The 14,352-nt window shown below is 44.2% G+C and overlaps 1 protein-coding gene across 2 annotated transcripts in view; it reads left to right on the forward strand.

The window, feature by feature from the left end:
* The window catches only part of LOC137522634 (CMP-N-acetylneuraminate-beta-galactosamide-alpha-2,3-sialyltransferase 4-like), a 216,393-nt gene extending 215,003 nt beyond the window's left edge, over nt 1-1,390 (forward strand). Inside the window, exon 10 of one of the 2 annotated variants that reach the window (XM_068242716.1) lies at nt 1,073-1,390. In XM_068242716.1, coding sequence (XP_068098817.1) covers nt 1,073-1,162 — 90 coding nt within the window. In that variant the 3' untranslated portion in view covers nt 1,163-1,390. The remainder of the gene's footprint in view (nt 1-1,072) is intronic. The other variant, XM_068242715.1, reaches the window with a different exon arrangement.
* The last annotated feature ends 12,962 nt before the right edge of the window (nt 1,391-14,352 follow it).

The raw sequence follows: 14,352 nt of genomic DNA on the forward strand, positions 1-14,352 counted from the left end.
CGACCAAGAAACAAATCTCTCATCGAATCTGATGAGCGAAATCTGTGAGCAAACATGCAGATCAGGTGCTCTGACTGAAGTCAAACTGACTTACTTAGAGCGTGTCATTTAGACACCACTGCTGCCAATGAGATAAGCAGGACTGCCAAGCAACTGTTATTGTGTAACCACTTCTCTACCACAAGTGTATTTTCCCTTAAAAACGACATCAATTTTCTCATATCATACTCCTCCCATTCACTTGCTAATAACTTTATGGCTACTTATCACACTGAAACAATTTATATATTTTTTTTGCAGGGCAAACTAGGCTTTGTTTGTATAGTACTTTTTGCTAAGAATTATTTTATTTTCTATGCATATTAAAGAGAATATGATCACCATAAGGAACTATGCTGCACAAGTATTTACAACTATCCCGAAGCGCACACGTAGAAGCTCTCTTGCGCACTGGGTGTAGTGGCACAGTGCATCAGGAAAAATGAGTGGGGAGTGAAAGGGATGTTCCTAAGGACAGACTCCGATGCGGGGAACTGCCACTATAAACGTACACCCTGCCCATAAACGTACAAAATCTACTGAGTGAGCTAAGAAGAAACCAACAGATTAGTAATCTATAGGTTACACCATATTGGGAAAAAAAATTGTGTCACAAGGGGGAGAGTAGGATTGTCGACCCAAGCCATATACTAGCCATAAAATATGGATATGACGTTGTGGTGTTGATCCAGCTCCAGAACAGAATCAGAAATGCATATACAATTTTAACAATATAGAAAAGTGCAGTAGTGGAAATTCATAGTATCCTCATAGATGCAAAAAAAAAGGTGCACAATGCAAAAATTAGGAATATCTGGCGCTGCTGTGCCTGCCTTCTAGTGAAGCCGCAACTGCATCAGTCCCCAAGTCCCGCTCTACCGCTCTTAACTCAGGTCCCTCTCACCTCAGGTTCCCTCTAAGAATTTAGATTTGTTTTGAAAGGAGAAATGTGCACCTTATAGACTTGGTCTGTCTGCAATGTATAATAGCAATCACGATTTGTAATAAACAATACTTTTTTTCTTTTCTTTAGCAGGAATCTGGCCATGATGTGCCCTTGGAAGTTATAGCAATAAGAAAACTTATTAGGTATAACATAATTCACAACCTGACTTACTTCTGAAAACAATATTTTGTGGAAACCTAGCATCCAAGTGAGCAAACATTCACCTGACATGCTGCAGCAAAAGGCACCCAAATCCAGCTACAGCCCTACATGAATGATATAATAGGAAGCACACTGGATTATTCCTAAAGGAGAGTTCATCATCCTTGCTGTCTGTTACATTTGTGTTTTGTACACAATGACAATGCTGAATTCTTGCCATTCGAAAAAATTAAAACTTTAAGTTCTGTTAATAACCATCTGCTACAAAAGACTTGGGATATCAAATGCTTCAATAGATTTAGTTCACTTAGGGAACTGCCATACTGAACAATTTTCTGCAGTGCCCATGTACAGAACTGCTAAATAATGAACTAAAGCCATAAATGCCCACGCCTCAAGCTACAGGGTATGTATGGATTATAACTGATTTGAATTATTTTCCACAATCTGCTATTTTTCATAATTTGATGCATTACTATCTGTTCTTGGAGATGTGTCCGAAGGAGGAAACATTGCCTCTCCCTGCCATATTCTCCCTGTACTACAACCATTTGTTTTCTCACAGAGTTCCTCCCCTATATATATTCGGAACTCTGCTGTCTTTGTTGAGCAATCAAGTTTGTAAACAGGTTAAGGCTCATACACACGTCCAAATTAATGGACAACCAAAGGCACAACATGACCAACCACACAAGTTGTTTACCTCACAAATACATACACACACGCCAACCAACTAAACAACCAACTCACCTAAATATTATGCATGCAAGCTAAATGACAAACTTCACAACATGTCTGCATTTAAAAACAATAAAGTTGAACAAAAGACTTGTACACACATTCAAACTTGCCTGATAGTTGGTCAGATCCACCGGTTGGATCTGGCAAGCAAGCTGTTATCAGTTGGTCATCTGGTTGTTTGTCAGCTGTACACCCACCCAACTTATCTTACAATAGACAAATTTGGAAGATAGTTGCACAGATTGTTGGTACGTGTGTATGAGCCTTTAGTAAGACCAGGTTTAGCCACAATTATTACACTGCATAAAAGGTTTTCCCTCCTTATTATCCATGGCAAAGTGTGACGAGAATTATGTGGTTGCTCGGACTGTGATCTAGCCCCAAAAGAAACACACTGCTTTAACCCCTAGAGCTCTTCTAGACAAGTTTTTTCCTCCCAAAGTATAATGGCAGTTTAAATGTGTTATATGTACACAAAGTTATCTTTGAAAGTGCAGATGCCACTTGGACCCACCGGAGACGATGATGGCGGCACATGGCTAAACAATAATAAAAGCACTAAACTGATTATATACAAGCAAGACACTGGCCAAATCGACACAAAGACGAGGGGAAGGGGAGAGCGCTCCAATACTGCATTACCTGGGAAAACAATAAAAACATGCTATGTGTTGCACTTACTATAAGTATGTAAAGTAAAAGCACATCAGAGCCTCCGCCCGAGATTCTCCTCGTCCTGTAGCAACCTGGCCAGGGCTGACAGTATGATGGAATGGAGAGGGGAGCTTCTGCCGGCAGGGAGCGATGCGTGGTTGCCGTCTGACGTCACTACCGGTTTCGGCGCTTAACCTCCCTGGCAATTTTCCCAGGATTTCTGTGCAAAAGTGATAAAATTTCTTTTTAAAACTTTTTTTTTTCCTGTAACTTGCCAAAATGTGTCAAGCAAGGGTCTAGAATACAGTGCAGGAGAGTATTGATGTGTATGCACGTTTATACTGTTCACAGCATGTTTTTATGGATGGACATTTCTGTCCATACCGCTAGGGAGGTTAACCGTGCCTTCTTCTGGTGACTCGGTAGTGATGTCAGACAGCAACCAAGCATCGCTCCCCGCCGGCAGAAGCTCCCCTCTCTGTTCCATCATACTGTCAGCCCTGGCCAGGCTGTTTTCCCAGTTAATGCATTATTGGAGCGCTCTCCCCTTCCCCTCTTGTCTTTCACATACAGCTACTGGCACCACCCAGTTAAGAGAGCAGCACCAAAGTGCAAAGGGACATCTTTTAAAGGGCCACACTGATCAGCCTAGCGCAGGATTGTTTGCTTTTTTTCAAATCGACACAAAGCCTGGGGTACCGGTAAGGTTTGCCAGATGTTCAGGCATTATCTCTCAGTCCTCTGGTTATTGCAGTATACTTCTACACTCAACAGCGGTCTTTTATGCAGCACAATTATTGAACAACTTTTGTTGTGAAACAAGTTGAACAACCAAAAAAAAGTTGCTTGCTATTGCTCAAAGAACTGCTAAGACCTCAATCCAACTGTTGGATTGACGGCTTATCAGTTCTTTGAAGAATAGCTAGCAACTTTTTTTTTGGTTGTTCAAAAGTTGTTCAATAATTGTGCTGCATAAAAGACCGCTGTTGAGTGTAGAAGTTTATACCACAGATATATGAACATGCATGGTCAGTCTACGCAAGCTTAACCATTGCTGTAATATAGGGAAAGTGAATATGTAGGAATAATTATTAAGGGCTGGGCAGTCTTGAGGAGATCATTTAGCTAAACAATTACAAACTAGTTCATCATAAATAGATTGCACTACTGTTTGCCTGCTGTCTCTGAACTGACCACACAAGAAAATGCAGTCCACACCATAAGGCATTGGTTGTGACATTATCTTAGCTAGTTTAATGTACTCGTGGCTATGATGTGTCCTGCTACACTGCTTCCTTACAGAGCCGGGACCAAAGTGCTCCACCCATGCCTCCGACCCCAGCCATCACACACTGATTACTATTAGAGTAATAGGCCTAGGGCACCACAGGAGCAAGGGCACCAAAGCAGCAGGCTGAACTTATGCAGCATTTGCAAACTTGCAAATGCTGCAATTTAGGGAGATCAGATGAACGCCTGACCACAGTACTCTGCTGCCAGCCTCCTGTGCAGCGGGCACCTTGCTCTCTGTGCATGCTTGAATTGTGGCCGGCGGCCATGGACTTGGGAGACAGAGAGGAAAAGGAAGCTTCTGCACTGGAGAAATGAGTAACCTGGATGGCTGCTGCGGTGTGAAGGCAAGCGGGCTACTATACTGAAAGGTGGTGGGAAAAGGAGGGATTAAGGGAGTCATCTGGCTACCTATACTAGAGGGAAAGGGGGAGGGGTCATCTGGCTGCCTATACTAGAGGGGGGGGGGGTCATCAGGTCACCTATACTAGAGGGAAAGGGGGAGGGGTCATCTGGCTACCTATACTAGAGGGGGGGGGGTCATCAGGTTACCTATACTAGAGGGAAAGGGGGAGGGGTCATATGGCTACCTATACTGAAAGGGGGTGGCAGGTGATAGCGGCCTTGGTTGGTAAAGAGTACAACCCCACCAACCCCTTAACCTCTAGTTATCTGGCTTGTAGTCACTGCTATGTATCCCCTTTTTTTATTTATATTTGCTTCAAACACAATAGCGAAATGATAGCTGAGTGAGTTGTGCGCCCCCTCCTACACTGCACACTGAGGCTGGAGCCTCTCTCGCCTCTGCCTCGGCCCGGCCCTGCTTCCTTATAGCACACAGAAGGCTCTGCCAGGGGCGTATCTGGGTAATATAGCGCCTATGGCAAACACTGAAATTGCGCCCCATATCCATACCGGAGGTCTCCCTTCAGTATGGATATCCAGAGGTGTGTCCATCCCAGTATAGGTAGCCAGAGGTGCCCCCCTCCCAGCATAGGTATTTAGATAAACCCACCCCTCAATATAAGTAGCTTCCCCAGTATAGGTTGCTAGAGTTAGCCCCCCAAGTATAAGTAACAAGCGGCATTCCTCAGTATGGTAGTGGAGCATGAGAGAGGAGGGGGCAGAGGGAGGAGGAGACGGCCATGGCGCCCATGGTGCTGTGGCGCCCATGGCATGAGCCATGCCTGCACCCCTCTAGATACGCCCCTGGGCTCTGCTCAGTCTAAACTCCAGCCTTGAGCAAAGTTAAGTGGAAAGATAAAAGCATATCCCAATTCTGAAAGGTATTTGGAATAACTGCAATGTTGGACCTGTAACAGCAGTATGGTAGAGCATGCTAGGTAAGTTAATATTAAAGGCAACACTTTATGGTGCCAACTGTATATTCTTGCAGCTTGCTATTTTTTTTTATTTTTTTTTATAAAGACTCCTTTATGTTATTTTCATTTCCGAAAGATTACATATAAGTGCATTTTTTCAACAGAAAAGTTGCATGTTTTAGTATTAAAGAGTACCTATTTTATTATTTTTAGAACTGTTAATGTTAAAGGGAACCTAAACTGAGAACGATATGCATTTTTCCTTTTAATATAATACCAGTTGCCTGCCTTTCCTGCTGATCCTGTGTCTCAAATACTTTTAGCCACAGCCCCTGAACAAGCATGCAGATTAGGTGCTCTGACTGAAGTCAGACTGGATTAGCTACATGCTTGTTTCAGGTGTGTGATTAATACACTACTGCAGCAAAAGAGATCAGCAGGACTGTCAGGCAACTGGTATTGTTTAAAAGGAAACATCCATATCCCTCTCAGTTAAAGTTCCCTTTAAGCTCTATCTCACAGCTGCAAGGATCAGCAGGTATCAGACAGTAACTCAACTGCTGAAACATATTATTATAGGTCTGAAACTCCACCCACCTCTATCAGCAAAACGGTTGTGGCCATTTTTATCCAAAATGTTGCAAAGCTCTTTAGCCACAGCACTTCAGAACTCTATTAGAAACAGGACATTTTATTAGAAACAATATTAGGACAATTAGAATGCTTCAGAACACTATAAGAAAAAAATAAAAGCCACATTGGTTTTGTTGACTGGGTGGAGTTTCAGACCTTTAATGATTTACTGGAGTTGGGTGAGCTGGTAAGTTACTGCCACTGACACCCACCAATCCTTGCATTAAAAGTTTTACAAGTTATAAAATAGATACTCTTTAAAGAGACACTGAAGCGAAAAAAAAAATATGATATAGTGAATTGGTTGTGTACTATGAATAATTACTAGAAGATTAGCAGCAAAGAAAATATTCTCATACTTTTATTTTCAGGTATATAGTGTTTTTTTTTTTTTTTAAATATACAGCATAATATAAATTTGCTCCATGATGATGTTGTTTTAATCTTTTGCAAACATCACTTCAACTAAAGGGTACATGATGATGATGACTATTATGATATATATATATATATATATATAGCTTTTGCTGAGTCCAAATAATGCTCCCGGTCAGTATTTGAGAAGTTAAAGTGGAATTTCACTCTTTCAGAATAAACAATTAAAACTTGTCTCCCAACTTCTTATTGACTATATAGCTATTCTGCCAGCTTCTGACCCAAAGTAATGTCATCTTTGTGGAAAACACTATCACAGCCAGTAGTGGAAACAGTCATCTCTTATAATGTAATATTCAAAACAATATAAAAAGAACACTACTGCTTTTTACTGAATGTACAACTTTCTTTTAGTTAAGATTGCGCATAGAAGCTTCCTGTTATAAATGAGTCTTATTTTCTGCAGAGATAAAATGGCAAACTATGAGCAGCCTAGAGACTTGGTGCACACTGAAGTGCGTACAAATATCCAATCTTGATTAGCCAATTTTATTACTTAGTGTGTAGCTAAGCTCTCATGCCACATACAGTATATGTTCAAAGTATTCAAAATCTGTTGCCCTTATGCTGGGCATACATGGCTCATTTTTGACGCTCGATTCTCCTGCTGAATTGTTTCACCACTCGATTCTGCAGTCAATTCTCTTATCTTCCGCTCGTTTTTCTTATTTTTTTTCATTCACTGCTAGCTGGAATTGATCAGCGAAACAATCGGGAGGGAGATCGGACATGGCGGAAATTATCTATCAAGCCATCTTAATGACTCAAAAACGAGCCGTGTATGCTCAGCATTATACAACATGGAAAACTTAAAAAAAACAAGCGACACTCATGCTAACCTAGAAATAAAAAACACATATATAAATTGATACAGTGGAATGCGAAAGTTTGGGCAACCTTGTTAATTGTCATGATTTTCCTGTATAAATCGTTGGTTGTTAGGATAAAAAATGTCAGTTAAATATATCATATAGGAGGGACACACCGTGACATTTAGGAAGTTAAATTAGGTTTATTGGATTTGCAGAAACTGTGCAATAATTGTCTAAATAAAATTAGTCAGGTGCATAAATTTGGGCACTACAAAAAAATAAAATCAATATTTAGTAGATACTCCGTGTAACGATTGGTGTCAGCAAAACAGATTTTCTGATTATTGGTGATCTGCAGTATCACCAATAGTACAGATTCTATACCTGATTATGTGGTGATCTGCAGAATCACCAATAATGCTAGTATAGCTAGACACAGGACAACCAATGTGAGATAGTGTTTGGTGCAACAGTAATGAGGAAGAAGAGATCTCCCGAGGAGCGGGTGACTCAAACAGTACTGCAGCCAGTGATCACCTGAGGAGCAGGTGATTCAGACTGTACTGCAGCCAATGGATACCTGGGGAGCAGGCACCACCAAGTGAGCTACAAAAGATGATCACCTGAGGAGCAGGTGATTAAGACTGTGCTGCAGCCAATGGACACCTGAGGAGCGGGTACCACTGACTGTGCTACAAAGGATGGTCACCTGAGGAGCAGGTGATTAAGACTATGCTGTAGCCAGTGGACACCTGAGGAGCAGGTACCACTGACTGTGCTGCAAAGGATGATTGCCTGAGGGGCAGGCGATTAAGACTATACTGCAGCTAGTGGACACCTGAGGAGCAGGTGTTATAGACAGTGCTGCAGCTGAGCTTCACCTGAGGAGCAGGCGATTAATACTACAGATCCCTCACCAGTGGCTAGGCCCACTGGTGAGGACAGAAAGGTCAGACAAGCAGAGTAGGCAACGTACGGATAGAATAAGTACGAAGACAGTAGGCTGATTCAGTGTTTAAGTTCAGGCAGAGTCGGCAACAGGAATCAGATGAGCAGAGGTACAGAATCAACAAGCAGGAGAATAGTCAAAGGAAGCAGAAGGTCATAACAGTTAATACAATGCAATTAGTACTTTAAGCTATCAACAGACTCTGGCTAAGTGTGAATCCCCAGCTCCAGCTGGTTCTAGCACACTTTGGGATCTGACTAAGGTCTGAGCGCTAACACGTTACCATTCGCAACAGCAGACACGGAGCAACTGACAGACTAGTACTATATATACAGAGATGCTCCGCAGCGCCGCCCCAGTCACTCAGCCAATCCAAAGTACCGTTGGAGTCAGCTGACTCCCCTTCTATTCACATAAAGGTCCTGGCGCGCGCGTAGCCCTCAATCTATGTGCAATAGAAGGACCAGACAGAGCGCCAGCATGTAACCACGTGGCAGAGGCCGCCGGCTGATACGCGGAGATAGCCGCCATGCCGCTTGCCTCTGTGGCGGTATCTCCACTATCTATTACAGCCTCTAAATGCTTCCTGTAGGTTCCAATGAGAGTCTGGATTCTGGTTGAAGGTATTTTGGACCATTCCTCTTTACAAAACATCTCTAATAAATTCAGGTTTGATGGCTTCCGAGCATGGACAGCTTTCTTTAACTGACACCACATATTTTCAATAAATTCAGGTCTGGGGAGTGAGATGGCCATTCCAGAAAGTTATACTTGCTCCTCTGCATGAATGCCTTAGTGAATTTTGAGCAGGGTTTAGGGTTGTTGTCTTGTTTAAAGATCCAGCCCCGACGCAGCTTCAGGTTTGTCACTGATTCCTGGACATTGGTCTCCAAAATCTGCAGATACTGAGTGGAATCCATGCGTCCCTCAACTTTGAGAAGAATCCCAGTCCCTGCACTGGCCACACAGACCCACAACATGATGGAACCACCACCATATTTTACTGCAGGTAGCAGGTGTTTTTATTGGAATGCTGTGTTCATTTTCCTCCATGCATAACGCCCCTTGTTATGCCCATATAACTAAATTTTAGTTTCATCAGTCCACAGCACCTTATTCTAAAATGAAGCTGGCTTGTCCAAATGTGCTTTAGCATACCTCAAGCAGCTCTGTTTGTGCTGTGGGTGAAGAAAAGGCTTCATCTGCATCACTCTCGCACACAGCATCTCCTTGGGTAAAGTGCTCCAAATGGTTGAACGAAGCACAGTGACTTCATCTGCAGCAAGATGATGTTGTAGTTCTTTAGTGCTGTTGTGTGGGTTGACTCTGACTGTTATCACCATTCAACGCTTCTGTTTATCCGAGAAGGAGGCACGTGCCATCAACCCACAATATTGTCAGGACGTAGTTGACTATTTAACACAGAATACCTCATCTTCCTCAGCTTCCGCACGGAAGCGTGACATATCTTGCTCCTCCTGCTCTGATTCTGGCATCCCACTTAACACTCTGTCGGCAGCCATCACCAAAGTGCCATCATCCCAGGGCTCAGCAGTGTGTAAAATTTTTTAGTGTGTCTGCCTCAGATGAGAGCAATGCCATCTGTACTCTCTGCCACCGAAAATTGAGCTGTGGAAAGACCAAGACCCGCGTAGGGACAACTATCCTATGAAGGCACATGATTACAGAGCACAAACTGCAATGGGATGACCACTTGAGGAAAAGCAGCACACTGTAACGATTGGTGTAGCAACACAGACGTCTGATTATGTGTGATCTGCAGAATCACCAATAATACAGACGCTATACCTGATTATGTCGTGATCTGCAGAATCACCAATAATGTAAGTATAGCTAGCAGAATAGCAAGGTGTATAGTGCTTGGTGCAACAGTACCTGAATAGTTTAACTAGACCTCACCAAAGGAGCTGGTGGGCACTATTGATACGCAGTACTAGCAAAGAGCACCTCACCAGTGACAAGGGCTCACTGGTGAGTGTTATAATTTAAGTAGGCCTCAGTTATTTGGACTGAGTTAGTCAAAAAGGCTTGATGAGCAGACCTGCCCTTTAAGGGGATTTTCTCTGAAGAGAGAAAATCTGCAGTTCTGTCAGCAGAACTAGAACATACCAAGAAGCTGTTCTGAACAAGGCCGCAGGTCTCCCTGACCTGGGCCTGGAACAATAAACATCAGTCATGTTTTGTAAATATTCACATTCCTGCATGTATGTCAAATGTCTCATTGATTATTAATCGAGTAGGCGGGTATGATGACACCATGAGTGGGTCCACCAATAGACTGATATAGGGGGTGGCGAAGATGATGTCATATTTAACTCTTTCCTAGCCGGTATTAAAATCTGGAGCGAGCAATGGAGAAGGCACTTCTGCTTCTTCCTTCTGCACTAGCTCGCAAGGCCGACTTGGACCTCTAAGCATGTTATTCCTTTATGTAAGCTGATATAATGTATGCGATGTACATAGGTAGTTTAGTGTAACGTAGGTAGGAAGAAGGTACCTGATAGACTTCGGTAGGGAGTCTAATCAAGAGCTTATAATGCAACATGAAGAGCGGCATAGCTAGGATATGATGACTGTATCTATCTGTCTTTCTGTGACTTGAATAAATAACGGAAACATTGGAGAAGCCTGAGAAAGTCTATTTCCTGTTTGCTGTGTGGAGAGTCAAGTGATCTCACAGTCTGTGAGACGATGGTGTCGAAGCAAGGTGATAAGAACAGTTTATAACAGTGGTGCCTGAAATCCTTCCCTGCCTAGCTATACAGGCAGACGGGGCCGGGGCCGAAGAAAGTGGTTTCAAGATATTCCACAGCAAAGCAAGCGGAATAGACGGACACGGACTGTAAAGCTTATCAAGCTGAGACTGATAAGCTGGTGTGAGTAGTGTGTGGGAGCCGAGCACACACGGGCACGGGCTGCAATTCGTGAGAACCAGCGGCGACACTCGTGGATGTTAAACTTTGACTGACAGTGCACATCAGTCACAGCCTAAACCGGATCACAGGTGACTGGAAGGCTCCGAGGCCGGCTGGCAGCTGCCGCTGGAGATTGATCCGCTGAGCCAGTGTGGGTACACAGAGCTGACGCTCAGTAGTTCCAGAGATCCACTCAGTGTCGTGGAAAGTTGCCAAAAGCTGGTCGAATTCGCAGGCTTACAAAGTCTTCTGCTCAGGCAAGTATGTTTTACGTTGTTGTGTTGCATTATCTTTATTGTATGAGAGGAGGATAATGTGTTAATGTGTATATTCTGTGTTAATTGCAGCATGGTGGCTGCGGGCTGTTGTATATTTACGGAGTGGTTATCTCTGCATTTGTCGCAGGCATGTTTTTGCTGGAAAGAAGTCGATTGGGTTTTTTTTTTCTCTTCTCTTCTTTCCCCGTCTCTACAGAGGCTGGGAAAAAGGGGGGGGGGTCCCCCGCAGCAGGAGATAAGCTGCAGATGGGTTGTGGAGAGAGGGGATAGAGGGAGAGAGGAGGAAAGCGAGTGTCTTTCTGTTTGTGAGATGTTCTGCACGTTTCTCGCATTTCCAGTCGGTGCTGCTGCTAACATGTTTTTTCAATGTCTGTATTGTGTTGAAGTTCGAGCTGGGATGTTAACAGTTAAAACAGTTACAGTGGTTTGGAGTCGTATAGCTCGCTCGGGCGGTTCTTAGTTATGTCTGTGATAGAGTGAGAAAGATTCCTACGTCTCTGGGGATCCGTATGTCTGATTGCAGTTCGGATTACAGCTGAGACGTGAAGGAATGCTGAGGCTGATTTTTGTGCATTGTGGATAGATGCTGTGTGTAACTATGCATAACAAATGTATGTTCTGTGTGAGTTTTGTTCTCTCTCCTAGGTCTATAGGAACGAGAGGCTGCTATGGGAGCAGCCATCTTGGCTGGCAGTCCAGGACTCAAAATGGCGGCAGTGGAGAGAGCCCGCCCCCGTGAGTCATGGCCCCCACACGTCATGGCAGGGGGGGGAGGGGCTGGGGGATCCACGTCACGTCAGGCTGTGCTCGCGGCTCCGGGCAGAGCAGCTGAAAGGGAGGGGGGTAGAAATACAGAGACATTCTCCTGTGTGTCTCGGTTCTCAAAGTATTTCCCCAGAGATTTTCCCTGGGTCCATGGAAAGGAATGCCAGAATAGGAAGTGTTTCCCAGCTCGGTGCAGGGACACACGGAGCAGTACAGATCGGAAATGGGTCTGTACTGTGTTGCTTATGGGATGATTCCTGTAAGTGAGGCACCTTAATGGGTGGTGCAGCATGAGTTCCCAATAGAAGGAAAGGGGAACAGCGCATCAGGGGGGTGCCGGAGTTGGAAAAAAGGGAGTTGACCAATTCGGGTTTCCGTCGCCGCTTCTGCAGAGCGGTAACGTTTTTTCCGGGTTTTGTCGTGAACAGGGCCAGAGCTGGACTGAGAGGTCTATGCTGGGCTGGAGCTGTTTTTGTGTGCGTTTTTTTTCGTCCACTGATTGGTCAAATATGTTTTTTCCAGCTCCTATCAATTGTAGCACAAAGAACAAGGACTGACAACAGTTCATGGGGCAATTATACAGATAATAAAATTGCCGTTTACAGAGTGACAGTGTATCAGTACGGTGTTTGCCATGTGACTACCTACCAAGTGGGCATTCAGGGATCTGCATACAGGCATGGGACGCTGGTATGCTTAGCCCTGCACCCTGTGTAGTTTAAGTGCAAAGTGCTCCTTCCTACAGGGAGGCAGCCGTTTTTTTTTGTGAAGTCTGGGGGTAGTGGCACGGCAAACATGGATCAGAGGGTACAACACACAGAACTAGCAGAGCTGGTATCGCGATGAAGTTCTAGATAAGTAAATGCGATAATGAGTAAGAGCATTGCAGGCTCACCTGCAAAGCAGCATCAGGTGTGGCATCCGTAATCTGTGCATGCGACGGCTGCGCATGGACAGATAAGGGGGGATGTGGAGGAGTGAGCTGCAATGGGGTGAGAGCTTCCAAAGGTGAAGCGAGCTTCCAAAGGTGAAGTCCGCGGGAGCATATTTAAAACAGGTAAGTACTGAGGATAGTACTGAGGTAGGGGGGTGAAGTTTAACTCCAATCTACCAATAAGAGTAAACAGAGTTCATGAGAACCATAAAGCAACGAGATCAATTACGATATATATTGATCAATCTAAAGTGTAAAGAGTACAAGCCGCAGGGCGAATCCCAAATCATTAATAAGAATTGATTTGTTTGTATTTCGATTTCAGGTGTTTGGCAATATGGATTTGAGACAGATGCAGTGCTGGCAGCAAAGATGGAGATGTCAGTTGGATAAGCGAAAGGTTCCAGATGCCGATCTAAGCTTGGAGGAACATGAGATTCCTGAAATCGGAAAGAGACTAAAACACGAGATTCCTGAAATTGGAAAGAGACTAAAACACGAGATCCCTGAAATCGGAAAGAGACTAAAACACGAGATTTCGGAGATCGGAAAGAGACTAACAAAACTGTCGGAGCAAAGCATAATGCAAAGTGCTAATGTTTTTCTTTCCCAGGGTGGTGCTTTTATAATGAAGAGTACCATGCTGATGGTGATCCTAGGTTGCCATTCCGTCCTAGGAGAACGAAGAGAGGACATTCTCATGTATAATAAGGGGTTAATGAGAATGCAAGGCCCAAGCATGTTAATGTTGGGTGACAAAGGTACTGATCCTTTCACACCTCCCTCCGCTTGGCACAGATGGACCATGCAGGGACGGAGGAAAAGAGCACTTGTGCCAGGAGAAAGCAAATTTCATGGCACAAGGTGGGTGAAAGGTCTGAAGGGTCAAGTGTGCGGGCAGTGGGAATTTAATGGTAGTGTAAATCTGCTATTGAATGCCACACTCCCAGAATCGATGCACCGATCCAAAGGTTTGTTAAAAGGTACATTGCAGTACAATGGGTACATGCAAAAGGTGGAGTGTGTGATTCAGGGGTACCTTGTCTTGGTTATGCAGAGTGAGATGGTTCCAGATTGGAGAGGAACGAGTAGGAGGCGTCAATTCTCCTGCCGGAGAGACGCGGGGGACAACATCACACTCTGGAGCTACCAACAGAGAGTGCCTCTGAAACAACTTTACACACGTAAAGGCTGGAAAGCCGAGGGTGGGTGGTTCTCGAAACAAGAAGTAAAAATCGAGATTAAGCCACATTTCCAGGTGACAAAGAGGGTGGGGAGAGCGGTCCCGGGGGAGGGAAAGCCCACACAGGGAACCCCATTCACACCACACGGGTCACAACAGGGGACGATATTACACAGTCCATATGCAGCAGCTTATCCTCATGATAGTTGGGTAAGTGAAGAGGTACTCTTAATCGAAAGATTGCAGAGAGTACAGTCTTCCCGACCTCAGGTA

This window comes from Hyperolius riggenbachi, chromosome 6 (assembly GCF_040937935.1).
Source record: "Hyperolius riggenbachi isolate aHypRig1 chromosome 6, aHypRig1.pri, whole genome shotgun sequence".
Taxonomy (NCBI): Eukaryota; Metazoa; Chordata; class Amphibia; order Anura; family Hyperoliidae; genus Hyperolius; species Hyperolius riggenbachi.